The 16,729-nt window shown below is 38.7% G+C and overlaps 2 protein-coding genes across 3 annotated transcripts; one reads left to right on the plus strand and one right to left on the minus strand.

Annotated features, from left to right (window-relative positions):
* Window positions 1-5,240: 5,240 nt before the first annotated feature.
* Window positions 5,241-9,881, minus strand: LOC114746279 (myosin-binding protein 1-like). Its single transcript, XM_028934508.1, has 4 exons — window positions 9,226-9,881; window positions 7,668-8,765; window positions 5,892-7,271; window positions 5,241-5,746 (listed from the first exon to the last, which is right to left on the minus strand). Exons 2-3 carry the CDS (start codon window positions 8,662-8,664, stop codon window positions 5,896-5,898), a joined length of 2,373 nt encoding a protein of 790 aa, XP_028790341.1. The 5' UTR covers window positions 8,665-8,765; window positions 9,226-9,881; the 3' UTR covers window positions 5,241-5,746; window positions 5,892-5,895.
* Window positions 9,882-12,758: 2,877 nt separating this feature from the next.
* LOC114746257 (uncharacterized) lies at window positions 12,759-16,563 on the plus strand. 2 transcript variants are annotated; one of them, XM_028934487.1, is made up of 2 exons: window positions 12,759-13,136; window positions 14,049-16,563. In XM_028934487.1, the coding sequence occupies exon 2, from the start codon at window positions 14,133-14,135 to the stop codon at window positions 16,374-16,376; it is 2,244 nt and encodes a 747-aa protein (XP_028790320.1). In that variant the 5' UTR covers window positions 12,759-13,136; window positions 14,049-14,132; the 3' UTR covers window positions 16,377-16,563. The 2 variants fall into 2 exon arrangements, with proteins under 2 accessions (XP_028790320.1, XP_028790319.1); XM_028934486.1 differs by having other exon boundaries at window positions 14,064-16,563.
* Window positions 16,564-16,729: the final 166 nt, after the last annotated feature.

Genomic DNA, 16,729 nt, shown 5'->3' on the forward strand with positions numbered 1-16,729 from the left:
GTACGGCTTAATTAGCTGAACACAGTACATGTTTGTCGTGTTCAACTTGGCCGTTCATGATCTGAGCTTGCGAATGTAAGGGGTTCTTAACTAGGAGCAAATCCTACTATTTTTAGGGTTGGTCGGCCCCAGATTAATATGTAACAGGCAAGCTTACTAACCAAAAGAAATGTTAATAAGCCCAGCAATCAACTTCAAGGCAGGGTTTCACACGTTTTCGTCCGTCTGGCGTGGGGTTGATGAGATGGGAGGCACGCGCATTGCTATCGCCCCTTCACTAGATGAAAACGACGGGCAGTGTAATTATGTCTGAGCATTTTCAGGGGCTTTTCTTCGACGTCGCCACCCAAACTTCCTTCTAAGTTCCACCCACCGTGCATGACGCTCGACCAAAAGCATCACGTTGCTATACAAACCAATACACCGTACTAACCCTCACTCTCGGGTTCTTTGATCTCTATACGAACTTTCTCCCTTTTTCTTTTCATGAAACCGGTTAAGCATTTTACCCTAAAAAAAAGGAAAAATCGCCTCTTCATGGTTCGTCTAGTTACACTTTTTTTTTTGCACTGAGGTATTTGTTTTTTTAATATTACTTTTAAGTTTTAATTTTTCTTGTGTTTGTGTAGTATATCGGATCTGCACGTGTTGATTGATTATATTCTGTAACGCGTTTTTAATTCCGATGGAAAATGCTACTGCTATTTTATTCGGTTTTTTCCCCGATTAAAAATGCTTTTCAGTTACTGCTAAAAAAAATGCTTTTCAGTTTTCAGGGTGAAAATTATATACTATTCGCGGTGATGCTAGAGGCATGCGCCGATTGATCAGACAAACAGAAAATGGTGATGAGAAGGCACTATTGAAGATCGCAGGAGAGTTGTTATTGGCAATATAATTCAAATAAAGCGTCCTTGACCCTGAGGACCGAAAAATAAAAGAGGATGAAGTATCATATAAAGTGGAAGTAGTTGGGGTTTGCTAGTTTGGCTTTTTAGGCTGATTATTTGACTTTTATTTTTCCCTGTGTAATGAATTGACCAGAACAGTGGTTCGACACATTGAATCGGTCTCTCACCGCAAATCATACCGGTTCCCTTCCCGTCCTCTTCTCTCTCTCTCTGTTTTTTAGCAGTTAGATTAACATATTTTAACAGTTTAGATTTTAATTTTTTTATAAACTGCTTATACATTCTGTTTAAAGATATTTAGTACATTTTCTAAATCATTAGAATTAAATTTTAATGTATTTTATAATTTGTTATTTATTTTTATAATTTAATATTTTAATAACAATTCTTAAAAAGTTAAAATCTGAATCCTTGAAATGTTAATCTAAGGATTGGGGGGGGGGGGAAAGGAAGGGAAGAAAATAAGAAGGAGAGAGGAGAAATTCTAAACGCGAACATTGACAACCATCTCATGGCTGAGAGCTCCGAAGACTAGTAGTGCCTGACATTCAACGCATGCAGATTTGAAGTTCGCCGTGTAAAAGTCATCCATCGCCCCTTTCATTATAAAATCCGACGTCAAATGTTTGCTTCCCAAGCAACGATTGTATAGCCCACAAATTTTGACCCCCAACGATGGATTATGTTCCTCGATATTAATTAGTGGTGTTAATATGATCAATTATTAAAATTAGTAATATTATTTATTTTAGATTATATAAGGTGACGCTTTTCTTAGTCATGATTAGGACGCATATATAGAGTTTGACTTTGACTTTTTCCCTGGCATTCAATTCTTCGATATCTCGCCTCTTCCGTGATTAAAAAAGCATTTAACTTAGCTTATCTAACATTTGTGTGATTACATAAAGTACAAATATTTCTTGCCAGAAAAAAGATTACTACTGAAGTAAATATATGTCGTTACTAAACTGGGTATAGAATTAATACTCGAAATCTTAATATCATATCCATGCTTCTCTGATATCGATATCATCATCAACATGAACAATCAAGGCAAAGAAACAATACGATATATATATATATATATATATATCACATCTCCTACAGCCCTCAACCAGAAAAGAAACTCGATCGATTAACAGCAAACTGAAAGAGTCAAAACCACACATGAATAAAAGAATATGAACCTGGAAAACGAATCCTTCAAGTAATAACCCCGGGAGAATGGAGGCGGGGAAACGCTAGTACGGCCTGAAAGGTGTCCATATATATATATTTATATACAGTTTGAATATATGAATGAATTTGTGTGGGAGAGGCTTAACCCAAGGAAGCCGACTAGTTATGTTCGAGGGTGTCATTATTAACCATGGAAGCTGCACCGAACTTGACCGGTTCATCTGGAAATGCCGGTGGTGCACTGGCATGAACATCGTGGCCGGCAACGTTGATCTGAAAAGTGCATCGCCCGCGGCTACGACCGGGGATGGTGGAGCAAGGGTTTGGGTGAGATTGCACGGGACCTCGCCGGAGTGATTGCGCCATCGGGTTATTCTGCAACCATTGCTCCCGTTCCAATGGCCTCGACGCCACTATTTGCTGCGGACTCAATATCAGTACTGCAGCCAGCACTGCAAATACCTTTGTGTAGTAACCCATTCGTCTCAGGTTTTCGAAAGCGAGGCGTGAGTTTATAAGAACAGCAATATGTGTGAATTGGGCCAAGAAAGGAAAGAACTATAATATCTATCTGTGACTGTGGACTGGGAATGATAACGAAGGGGAAGAATAGGCTTCAGAATTTATAGACGGCTGCTTGTATAACTCCGTACGAGTATGAACGAATAAGGTGAGATTTGTTGAACACCGAGACGAGTAGATCAAAAGCCGCGGCTTGGAGTATAGAGTAGAGATTGGTCCAACTCAAAGACTCAGAAATTTCCCTTTTGAAATTCAAACGAGGTAATATATATTTTAATTGGACTGTGGGGTTTGAAAGAGTCCTCTGTGTTCTTCGTTTATACTTAAGTTTTAGGCTTGAACGAGTCTATACATATGGAAGCTCATGTTTTGGGTTAAGCGCACAAAACGACCCACCGACTTGCTAATACCATCTCTCCTTATAATAATATAACACATCGTTTGATTTTTATTTTGGTTCTTGTTAATCTATTTTGTCTCTCATATTTATCCTTTTTCTTTTAAAGTAGTCATTCTAATAATTATAGTTTTAGTCAATACACTTGATTAGTAAGGATATTTTATGGAAGACAATACTTGTTTATTACAAATAACTGACTTAACTTAATTTTTTAATCTAATCAAATTAATCAACTAATTTTTATATTTAGGACTATAGTTAGTATTACATGGGTTCATATTTTGTTTTAGTCAATTTTCATTTAATTTGTAGAGGTCCTTATTGCCTTTCCAAAACATTTACTTCGGTGCATCAGGCGTGCGTGGTCGGTGGTTGTTAAGGAAAAAAGGTTCTCTCGGGGTAAGAAGAAGGAAGCAGTAAAATGAATTTGGATTCCGCCCAAATCGGCCGTTCTGTGCTCAAGTAACGTATGGCTGCAAAATTAAAATGTTTATTTTACGTATTTTATTTCACTCAATATAATTTTTTCCTCCTCCATATATTATAGTTGGGCAGTTTATAAATTTAAACATGATAGAGAATCTAAATCTTAAAAAACTGCAAACTTCTTAGAAACTAAAACAGAATAATTTTTTAAGACAAAAATACGATCTCTTAAATTTTGTTTACTATAGTAACCTTTTAACTTCTCTGTTTCAATATTTTAAATATGTGGCTTTTTATGTAATTCGGCAATAAAATAAGGTTTTCCAAAGAATAAAAAAGAAATTGTCAACCACAGGCTCCTCCTTAAGTATTGAGAATAAGCACTTTTCAAATCACTTCGCATTTCTATAAACTATTCCTCTCTTGCAATGTTTTTAATGGAACTGTTTTCTTAAAGAACAGAAGATCTAGTTTTTTTGTGCTGTGTGCCGAAGTTAAAAAATAATTGTATAGTTTACTATATATTTCATTTTATAGACAGACTAGACATGCATGATTTCTTCCTTATATTTCACAAAATTTGAGAAATAAACTGCCCTGTTCCTGGGTGACAAATATTGTACAAGTATATATTTTAGGGAAAACCATATTGAAGGTACCTATACTTTCTCTCAATTTTTAATTTGGTACCTATGTGTTTTTTCCCTTTTAATTAAACATTTAATTTTATTTTTTTTAGCAATATTAGCTCTTATAACTTTGTTCTATTGATATTTTTAGTCTCTACATAAGGCTTAATGATGTTAATAGAGGAAAAATAAAGATTTAGTTAAGAACAAAAAACACATAGGTACCAAATTGAAAATTGAGAAAAAGTATAGGTACCTCCAATATGGTTTTCCTTATATTTTAATACAAGTCAAGGGATTGTTTCTTTAGCCAACGAGGTGGTTATATTACCGATCGGGGGTTCTGAAACCGCGGTTGTTACCGAACCCTATGTACTAATACATAACAAAACGGCGCGGTTGTTTTTTTTTTTCCCCCGTGCACGTAGAATAAATTTTGTATGGCCAACCTCCGCAGCCGGGTCGCAATGCAAATAAATTTCAGAGGCAGCCTCATGGACGTGCTCGAATCGGATCTCTTGGAGTGTGACCCAGAAGTCACAAATAAGGGGTCTCGTTGCAGTAATTTCCAATCTAGAAGGGATTGCTTAGACCACTTGTCCCCTAGCAGGAGGTTGAGGGCCTCTGATATTGGAGAAACAATGCTGTTCGTTTACAGACGTCCAACCCATTTTGAATAGGCAGAGCATATCAGAAGCTGTTACTAGAAGGTATCCACGTGGAAATTCCACGATCCGGTTTCCATCACTTCCCCCTATTTCACGCTCAAAATGACAAAAAACAGTCTCCATATCTATTTATATTATAAAATAAATCTTATATTTAGAACTGAAAAACTAATTTGATTTCTCTCCACTTTATTCTGTATTTTTTTTAATTATCCAAATAGTGTTTTAACCATTGAGACTTATTTAATTCTTTTGCCTTCTTATAATATTTTTATAAATCTAATCTTTTTCCACGGGACAAATTCAGCAGAACGGGAGAAGGGAGCAGCGGAGAAAGGCGCTTTTTCTTTAGTAAACTGCCTCTTTTTCTTGGGTGGGTTTATACAGCTGAACTGAAAAGCACAACAAAAGAATCGCCCTCGGCTACCCGAGTGAAGTGAAAATTGCTCTCATATTTTTCGGGATGAAGAACTTGAAGTGTAATCAGATGCACGAACAAGACTGAAGATAACTACTGCTATTTTGATATTCCATATCCCCACACGCTTGAAGCAAACGCCTGAAAAACTCCTCTTAATGAAAACATCAATGCATAAAACTGAGGCGTCATCGTCATGCATGCAATTACAGCGAATATAGTACAAAAACCCGTCTACCTGCAGTTTTCTGAATATACAAAATAGATGCAAGACGACACGAAATACATATTCCAATAACTCATTCCTCTGACAATCCAAAATCTGGTTATTGAACAAACAACTCAAATGCGATGCAAATGAAATAGGCTCATGGAATCTGACCCAAAAAAAAAAAAAAAAAGAAATAGGCTCATGGAAAAGCTTGCCTACTCTGCAAAATGAAACGAACCCCAACAAAAAAGCAGGGTACAGGGTTTATAGGGTTATAATTACTGTACACTTGCAACGAGTCTAGGAATCCTGGTTCACTATAGCACAATGTACCTCCCTCCTAGTCCCAGCGCACTAGCATTGATTTTCCTGCTTCCATCTGCAAAATATAGACAAGCCATCACCCAACTTACCCAAGTATGAAAAACTAGGGACAATTGTACTGGAGCTATTATGCAGTCCTGGGAATTCAACATCTTCCCTCATGCTTGACTGTTGAACGTAAATCAGCAGTTTGTACTGACCTTCCTATAAAATACAGCCTGAAATATCAGGTTGATCTATTTCTCTAATCCCAATCTTACGCAATTCTTGCAGACGATCAGCTATTTCTCGTAATAACTCAAGTCCTTCCTCCCTGTTCCTCAGTATGTTGATAGTATGCTCAAGGAAACGCTGGTCTGCCTCAAGAACTCGCAACCTGCCAATCACATCATACTCAAGCCTGCCATTTTCGTCGCATACTGGAGGTTTCTCAGATGAAGAAACAGAATCTTGCATTGGTTGATTATTGACAAACTTCCCACAATTTTCTTGATATTCAGAATTTACGATATTGTGCGCTGATCGATGGACATTTATGAAACCATACACTTGCGTCTCCAACTTCTTCAACTCCTGTAAAACATATAATCTTTCATTATCAAACTCCGATTGTGGATTTTTCACAGGGTCAATATTCTTTTCCTCCAAAGCTATGTTTAGCGCTGCAGCTTTGTCTGAGATACTATGGATGCTTTCTCTGTTTTCCGCACGAGAAGATTGCGGCTGATCCAAACCAATATCTTTCACCTCCATATCAGAGCTTGTTTGAGTCAAGTGCTGCGATGTTGACTCATCAGGATATTTCTTCCTAAAATACTCAAGCTCTGCTTCCAAGTCCTCCAGCTCTCTCCCCTTCTCAGCAAGAAGGTTGTTAGCTTTTTGCAAAGCTTCTGTCTCATACTCTGACTGCTCTTCCATCATCCTTAGGCATTGCAAAGCTTCCATATGCAGTGTTGCCTTTTCTTCCTGCAGCCTAGTTATCATGGCTAACGCTTGAGTTGCAGCAACTGCAGAAGCATTTCTTTCTTCCTCCAGCTCTTTATACAGAGCACTCATAAGTTTCCTGTCATGATCAACTTGCCTCTTTAACCTGTCAACGGCACTTTCACCTTCAATTTCACTGACAATGCTTCCATCCAGGGACAGACCAGACTCATTTCTCTCAAGTGAGACCCTCTTTTGAAGTATCTGCATTCCAGCAGAGTTGGATGCATCAGAAGTCTTCGCTTCATCACTATTTACAGACAATCTAGGACTCAAATCATTTGCTGATAGGTCAGTTCCTCGAGCGGCAGATAATTGTGACAATAATATCTTTAAATCTTCACTGATTCTTGAAGAATCCTTCCCAAGCCATTGCTCTGCAAGCATGCCTGATAACTGCCTTCCTCTATTACTTACGGCTAGTTTATAAGCATCACCGAGATCCAGTAAATTGGGATATTGCTGACCATTCTCGCCTAAAACAAGACCTGCTTCAGATGTTGTTCGGTTAATGTCTGGCTTGATGATTTCCTCATCCCCTATGGTAGATCGTTGCTCAGATGTCAGTCCCACCTTACAAGTTGTCAAATCATCACCTATTCAAATGATAATTTCCATCAAGTTAACTCATGAAAGACCTGATTGGAACTTGAGAGAAACCTGATCCTACCAAGGTCTTTGATTGCATGTTTTATTAGAAACTTAAAAGGCCCATTTCTTAATAAATCCTCTATTTGAGATAAAACTTTATACGAATGACAGTTCATGTAGGTGAAACCATGTACTTACGAACAGTTTCATTGAACAGATTTTCCATATAAAAACAGTGACATTGTTCTTCATTATAAAGAAAAAGAATCCAAATAATTGAAAACGTGGGTATTCTTTTTTTACATCAACTAATACTAAGATTAACATTCTATTTTTATTTTCGCACGTTCCATATCCAAGTACAGCAAGGTAGACAAAGAGAGAACTAAAATATAACTTACAGGTTTCTTTTGATGCTTCCACGGTGACTGGTGCTGCAGATTTACTTCCGTGAGTATCTGTATATCCTGAATGCATCCCTGGTTCTGATTCTATTGACGGTTTACACGGAGAAGGTGAGCCTAAGGGTTTTTCAGAGGCCAAGTCTTCATCTAAGTCAATAACATGAGGCTCCCTCTGTACACATTGAACATTTATATCTTCGTTCGTATCATGTGTTTCACGAATTGGGGTGCTTATGACATCATCATCATCAGATAAAGCAACGTCAGACTCACTATCAGAAGTGATCTTCAGTTCTGTGTACCCGACATGAGACAAAGGATCAATCTGGCTAATTCTTCTCAGATGAGTTGCTCTCACCGATAAACGCGGTTCTGATCTCCTCTTCTCATGAAGATCGATTCCAACATCACCTGATGATGATGGAATATCAAATTCAGTAGCCTCAGACCTGACTGACTTGGTCAACACCAACCTTGGATCATTGCCCCAAGAGACCCTTGGCTCATCGCAACAAGAACATTGTTTTGTTGTTGAAAGAGAAATCTTATGGTCATCCAATAACCAATCCTGCTCATGCGGGGTCTTAGATCCCTCTCCCAATTTACCTAACAATAACTGGTAATTTTCAGAACTGGACTTGTTGACTTTAGCGAAGGAGAATAGACAATCTTCACACATCCCATGAACATTCACAAGCTTGTCGTGTGCACAACAAAGAATTAAGGCAGAAATCTCCAGCTTATGACCTCTGCAAATCAAGTCCCAATAGTACCCTTTTTTCTCCTTGCCTAACACATGATCAAGCCTCGAGCACAACAGGCACGGTATTTGCAATTTGCAGTGGCCAGCGAATTTCGTAATAATGAATGAAAAGACAGCATCAACGAACAGGAAAGAGATCAGCAACCACTCAAGCAAAGCTGAAGCCAAGGCTGCAGTAATGCCCGCGGAAAGGTTGTGTGAATTAGCAGATGAGACTCCCACGGCAGCCATTTTTGAATCAGATCAAGTAACCCCAGTGACGAAACCGACTTTAAATGGGCAAAACTCCAATGTTCTCGATTTAGTATCGTTCAAGGCAAAAAGGAAAAATGCTGGGAAAGAAGAACAGAATTAGAAGCACTACTTACTGTTCCGCTGAAGAATCAGAAGATCGGATGTGTTGTGGAGAAAGTACACGAACAAGATCAAACATCGCAATCTAAATACCCGGAAGTCTTTTTTTTTTTTTTTTAAACTCGGATGACGTTAAATGGATGCTAAATTAGAAATCAATCAATAAAGTTCCAGATGTAAAATAAATATCCAGGAAGTCTCGAAGTTCTCAGAGGTAAAAAGTTAGAAAAATACCAATATCATCAGCTGCGGACAGTTCAAGCAGAAGAAACTTATCCAAAAATCGAAGCTCCCAAGTATTACGACCCAGAATCAGTTAAGCCATCAGATAGGATTTTTTTCTTTAAAAAAATTATGTTACTGGAAGCGAAAGCAATGGGCAATCGGGATATTAGAAAACACGCCCCAATCATGCACGATCAGAAAAAGGCGTGATACCTTCTCAGGTGAAATAATGAATGCTGGAGTGAGAGAGCTCAATCAAACAGAGTCATCCCAAAACGACTGAAAGAACAATAAAGTGATGAGCGGGGGGTGGGAGATGAGTAATCTCCACGAAGTAAATCAAAGGCCCAACCAAAAATGGCAGAAGCTTTCCAACTGGAATGAACGCGGCAATCGCATTTTCCTATTGGGGGAGAGCAACTTTGGTCGAATAAAAGAACAAACCGACAACCGCCAGAAAGTCGGCTGCTGATAAGTGAAAGAATAAAGGTCTCTTGCAATACCGAAAATACCCCCGAATGGGTAGATGAGAACGGAGAAGAAGAGAAGAATTTGGAGGAGGAATCTTAATCGGCCAATCAGTGAGGAGGGAGGGAATATGACAAGGAAATGAGCGCATCTACTTGAGAGGGTCCGTGGTGTGAGAACAGAACCAAGAATCGCAATGCAGGGGATGAGTCGAAGAAACAATGGAGTGGTCGGTTGGAATTTCGGAAGACTATCTAAAGATGCGGGGGTCATAGTTATAAATAGGTATGGTCGGCGGCAGCGTAAAGGAAACTAGAGAGTGATATGATGCCGCCAAAGTTGTTAGTAACCGACCTGTTGAAGACTCTGTCTTACTGTAAGGAATGAATGGGCAGATAAGCAGGACGGGCGTGGCGGCACGTTAGCAGAGTTGTGGGGTAACTGTTGTGCCGATAATCTGAAGCAATCAGGAGTTGTTGGAGCCCTTTAATTTACTGCCTGGCCGTGTTGATATAAAAATTGATTTAATTTTTAATTTAATCTTAAACATGAAACTTTAATTTACTTTATTTATCGTATTAGCTGTCTTTGTATTAGTTACTCATATTAGATGTTTTCATAAAAAGATAATTTTAATACACATTATTAATAAAGATATTTTAAAAAAATAATATATATTTATTATAAATAACTGGTTTAACTAACTTTTTTAATCTTTTTAAATGAATCAATTAGTTCTTATATTAAGAATTGATATAGGAATGATTTTGTGAAAATACTGTCCTTGGAAAAATAAATGCTGAAGAAGTTATGTATTCGATAGGAAGATATACAAAATAACTTTAGCAATCATAAGAGCAAGACGCAATTCTCTCTTTCCTCAGCTGGATGGTTTCATCTACTTAATGGAATGCAGAGTATTTATTGGGAAAAAAGAAAAAGAAAAAGAAGAGGAGTGAATATGTGAAATTGAATGGGGCGTGTGTAGTGGGTTCCATTTGAACTTTAAAGCATGAATGAGTGAATGCTATTGTTAGTACTAGCTAATTGGCTATTATCTGTACCTGACGCTCTGTACATAATTCAGTAATACATATTTCACTTTCCACTAAAAAAAGAAAAAAGAGCATGAATGATTGATGGTTGGTGCCTTGAAATCACATCATTCGTAAATCATAATGCTACCTTTTTGGTAGTCTCTGTTTTTTTAACATCCCTGCTTTTTGTTCCCTTCCTTTATCTATGCATCTAAAATGCTACATAAAGGCAAGTGAGCACAGCCAATTTATTGGGGTGTAATTTACGGCAAAATCTGCCACACAAGTTTGTGATGATGTTATACCTGTTCCAAGCGCCACGAACTGGCCAGCAGAATTTTGTTTTTTGTCCCCAATAGTTTGCCATCTATCTATCCATCCCACTGGCTTGCTTCTTAAGATTTTCGTCCAGAGATAATGACAATAAATATGTATACTTGTCTCATATCCTTACAAACTCATGACCTCTAAATGCCTTCCTACAACCCTACTCTGGATTTTACCCGTCATAAAAATTACTACCTCCGGTTTTTAATATAAAATCTCGTTTGATTTTTATTTTAGTCCTAAATATAATATCCTTATCCATTTTATCTCTAATATTTATGTATTTTTTTTCCTAAAATAGTCATTCTAACAATGATATTTCTAACTAATATACTTGATTAGCAAGGATATTTTAGAAAAAACAATACATATTTATTACAAATAACTAAACTTAACTTCTTTCCTTAATCCTCTCAAATTAGTCAATTTGCTCTTATAATTAGAACCGGAAGTAGTATATTATTACAAGTGGGAGCTATTAGAACAAACCAAATGTTTTACCCATTTAATCGTTTAAAAAAAAAAAAGAAGTTCAGTTATTACAAACTGCATTCTTTTATTGTAGGCCATACTAACATCATTTCAATTAAACCATGCTAGGGCCAAAGCATGTGAGTAGGAACCACACAAAAAGTGATGTTTAGATTTAATTTTGAGAAGTAATTTTACTATATACAAAATATAAAAAAAGGTGAAAATATTTTTTAGGTGTTTTCACGATTTGTCAAACTCCCCCAAAGTCAAGCCATGCTCCAAGTGGAAAAACTGTCTATCTTGATCCACGTATATTCTTTTTGTTTTTGGTAACGATCCACGTATATTCTAAACGGGCATTGTTAACCCCTTTCTTTTGGAGCCGAATCCCTTTTTTTTCGTCTGATGAAATGTTTGTGTTCCTCAGAAGTGTTCAGAGACCAGTTGTAGATATCTCTGGAGCGGCCCAAGGTTGAATCCTTAAAAGTGAATGGGCCGTAATCCACCGCCTCCGCCCACCAAAAAAAAAAGAGGCAAAGGAGAGTCAATGATAATGCTCCGGGTTACCGGAGGAATCATCAACAGAAGAAAAAACACCACCAAACCAGCACCTTAAATTCACCACTTCAATATTTAATGATTTATTCAACTAATTGAAAACTAACTAACAAACCTCAGTATAAATATTTAAAAAAAAAAAAACTAGAGAATGGCACAGCTTACAGCTCTGTTACCATTTTTTATGAATTAATTATGTCAGTAAACTTGAACTGTTTAATAAAAAAAATTAATTATCGGATTTGATTATCATTAATCGTTGAGATTTAAATTAACTAAATCAATATCAATAAAAAAAATCTAAAATCTTTTTCACACATTTTGTTGGGCCTTGTTTTTTTTTGTTTTTGTGTGGTTAATTTGTCTCCAACTGATCATGCAACATCTAAGGTATCAGAAAAGGTGGGTATGAAATTCGGGGAAAAAAATTCATACCTGCTTTAAATTTGAACAATTTTTAAATGACAATTTTTCTTGTGCATTACACTTAGATGTATAGATATATAATTAAACATTATATTTAACTCACAGCATTCATAAAAACCGTGATTCATATTATAATTATTCAAAAAGCATAAAAAATTGCATCAACGCGGACCCGCATGTGAGGCTCGTTGCAGGGTAAGCATGATATATATATATATGTGTGTGTGTGTGTGTGTTGTTTTTTTTTTTTGAGCAAAAAGTAAGCATGATAACTAAACGGAGAGTCATGAGGGTGGCAAGTTCTTTTTTTTTTCCCCCGCCTAAAGCCTAAGTCGCGTTTGGGTTAGAAGGAAAAAAACCTGAAAATAGGGCAAAACAGTAATTACGGAAAACCGGAGAAAGGAGAGGCCGATCTCCTTTGACCTAAATACCCTCTTTTTCTTCTCAGCCCCAATTCTGTGTGGCGGTATTTCCATTGTCAACCCTCACAGTCGCTCCCCCTTCTGCCCCTCTATTTCCCAATCTTCCTCTCCTCTCCTCACCCTTCTTCCCCTAATTCCGATTTTCTCCAATTCCCCGCCAATTTTCCTCAACTTCTTTTCAAATTCTCCTCCTTGTTCGGAGACCTCCTTCCCCTCCGATCACAAAACCCTTGCCCTTTGTTCGATCCCCATCTAAATGCTTCGACCCTCTGATTTTGCAAGTTCCGAACATTACCCAGTTCCCGTTTTTATATTTCAGATCCTAATACCCTAGTACGATACCCTTTTTTGGCCTTGGTCTGGCATCGGAGAGAGGATTTTGCTTTTAATCCTTCGGATTGAGACTTTTCAGGTAGTTTTTGTGATATTCTTTTTTGGAAAAAATTGTTATCTTGTTATTATGTATCTTTATCATTTTATATACTCACATGTTCACGTAGCTGAGCAATCACTACAGTTGGGCTGTGATTAGAGTTTTTTTTTATGAAAGATTGTTCTTTTTGTTAGTTTCTTTATCCTTAGTAGGGCTTTACGCGCAGGTTGCGCGGTTTTCGATTCCAGGTTACCTCCTGGCTAGGTTGAAGTGTTTTTTTTGTTTTTTCCCTTCCCGTGGGTTGGGCTGCAATTTGCTATATTTTGAAGCTTGAGGGAAGTGGTGTTTTTGTTTTCTATTATGACTTACGTATTGTCTCGCTAGTGTTTTATAGAGTTTCAAGTTAAGAACAGTGCATACTTTTGGATTTCAAAGGTGATTTTAATTTCTCGTGCCTGTTATTTCTTCTCTTCAAACAAATGCTGACAATTTAAGAATGTAATATCGGAATTTGTTCTTGCACCTCATCATCATCATCATTATTTTGTTATGTCCATGAATTAATGGTAATCCAAGCGGAATGCCGGGGAATATTGGTTCTTCATCACATTGAACTATGCATTTGTAATCAACAGAACGCTGCACATGCAATTTGAAGTAGGTCTGATTGTCTTACATTTTAATATGCATGCCTCACATGCTCTAGTTGCACAAAACCATTACTGGATATTATTAACTGGAGCTTAATGGAAGGAAGGGAAATGGAAAACTGCAGATAAATAGTTATCTTGTTTTTTTTTTTTGGGGGGGGGGGGGAGCTATTGCTGTAATGCTGTTGCCCCTCTATTTTGTTGCCTGTTTAACTTCATTGGGACATGTACCGCGTATGACAAAAGGTGAGCAGAACAAAGTGTCGATGTTATCTTATTTTACTTGACTAATGAATTTTAGGGGTTCTTGCAACAGGTTTTCCAAGCACTAAGCAGGTTTTTGACTAGTGAACTGAGCGGTAGTTGCTGTTGGTATATCTATCTGATGTCTTCAATGGCTAACCATGATTTGATACTTGGTCAAAGTCACAATTTAGCCCTTGGTCATGATCAGCAATTGGTGATGAGCCATAATCATAATTTGGACCTCAGCCAAAACCATGATTTGGGTCTGGGACAAACCCATGAGCATCATTTGGGTCTGGGACAAGCCCATGATCATGAGCTTGGCTTGGGACATCCCCATGACCATGAATTGGGTTTGGGACAGGAGCATGATCAAGAAGGTGATGATGATCACAATTATGGTCATGAGAATGAGTTATCCATGGATCGAAAGCCTGAGCATGATGACCATGAGCTAGCACTGTCTGAAAACAATGAGTTGACTGTTTCAGAGAACCAAGAACTTGATGAAAATCTGGACCTCGCTATTGTCCAGCACCCAGAAATGGGGATTGATTCTACCCAAGATATGGGTGTTCAGCAGTCCCAACTAGTAGTTGCTACAACGCCACCTGTAATTCAGGCTCGCACAGTTGCTGTAACTCCTAATTATGAATTATCAGTGGGGCAAGAATTTCCTGATGTCAAGAGTTGCCGGAGGGCATTGAGGGATACAGCTATTGCTCTTCACTTCGAGATGCAGACTATAAAATCTGACAAGACACGCTTCACTGCTAAATGTGCAAGCGAAGGATGTCCCTGGCGCATCCATGCAGCAAAGCTCCCGGGAGTTCCAACTTTTACTATTAGGACAATTCATGAGAGTCATACGTGTGGAGGGATTCATCATCTTGGTCACCAGCAAGCCTCTGTTCAATGGGTTGCAAGCTCAGTGGAGCAAAGGCTGAGAGAGAACCCTAATTGTAAGCCGAAGGAGATACTGGAAGAGATTCACCGGGTTCATGGTATCACTTTATCATACAAGCAAGCATGGAGAGGCAAGGAGCGCATCATGGCTGCCATGCGCGGATCATTTGAAGAGGGATACCGCTTGCTTCCACAATACTGTGAACAGTTGAAACGAACAAATCCGGGTAGCATAGCATCTGTTTACGGGAACCCAACCGATAACTGCTTTCAACGCCTCTTCATATCCTTTCAAGCATCTATATATGGTTTTCTGAATGCTTGCAGACCACTCTTGGGGCTTGATAGAACATATTTAAAGAGCAAGTATCTTGGTACTTTACTTCTTGCGACAGGTTTTGATGGTGACGGGGCTCTGTTTCCTCTGGCATTTGGTGTTGTTGATGAGGAGAATGATGATAACTGGATGTGGTTCCTGTCTGAACTTCATAACCTGCTCGAGATTAACACGGAAAACATGCCGAGGCTTACAATTTTGTCTGACAGGCAGAAAGGAATTGTGGACGGAGTGGAAGCAAATTTTCCTACTGCTTTCCATGGATTTTGCATGCGTCACTTGAGCGACAGCTTCCGCAAGGAGTTTAATAACACAATGCTTGTTAATCTTCTGTGGGAAGCAGCTCATGCTCTTACGGTCATTGAATTTGAAGCAAAAGTTTTAGAGATTGAAGAGATATCACAGGATGCTGCGTATTGGATTCGAAGAATTCCTCCTCGTTTATGGGCGACGGCATATTTTGAAGGGCAGAGGTTTGGTCACCTGACCGCGAACATAGTGGAGTCTTTAAATAATTGGATATTGGAAGCATCGGGCCTTCCCATAATTCAAATGATGGAATGCATCAGAAGGCAGCTGATGACTTGGTTTAACGAGCGCCGAGAGACGAGCATGCAGTGGACATCCATACTGGTACCTTCGGCGGAGAGACGAGTTGCAGAGGCACTGGAGCGCGCGCGCACTTATCAGGTGCTTCGTGCTAATGAAGCAGAATTTGAAGTGATCTCCCATGAAGGCACCAACATCGTGGACATTCGGAACCGCTGCTGTCTGTGTCGTGGGTGGCAGCTGTACGGGCTGCCGTGTGCGCATGCTGTGGCGGCGCTTCTGTCATGCAGGCAGAATGTGCACAGATTCACCGAGAGCTGTTTCACTGTGGCGACTTACCGGAAGACCTATTCACAGACCATACATCCGATTCCCGATAAATCACTGTGGAAAGAGTTGTCGGACACGGATCCCAATGCGAGCCAGGCCGCCGAAATCATCATAAACCCGCCGAAATCACTCCGGCCTCCGGGACGACCGAGGAAGAAGCGAGTTCGGGCAGAAGACCGTGGACGGGTAAAGCGGGTGGTACATTGTAGTCGGTGCAATCAAACGGGTCACTTCAGAACCACGTGCGCAGCTCCCAACTAAGGGCCCAGCCCCAACTGCCCAAGTGAAGTGTTACTGTTACTGTTTATTATTATTATTATTATTATTATTAGCCTTTATAGCTCAGTCTGTCCATCAGTTAAATGTGAATGAATTTGAGGTAGCTGCTTTCATGTGAATAATAGTATCCTCTCAAATCATTGGTAACGTCGCTTTGCTTTTTATTCCATATTTGTTCTCGCAGTCGGATGTTGCCGTTACAACCCCGTGCCGTGGTTTGTATTTCTCGGCATGACAGCACTAGGGATTAGGGAATAGGGATCTCCTCTCCCTGCTGACGCCTACAATTTTACTGTCATTTCATTACTAATTAATTTTGAACCATTTACTCTTCA

Source organism: Neltuma alba, unplaced genomic scaffold, assembly GCF_004799145.2.
Source record: "Neltuma alba isolate B1F8T4 unplaced genomic scaffold, ASM479914v2 tig00004928_pilon, whole genome shotgun sequence".
NCBI classification, from domain to species: Eukaryota; Viridiplantae; Streptophyta; class Magnoliopsida; order Fabales; family Fabaceae; genus Neltuma; species Neltuma alba.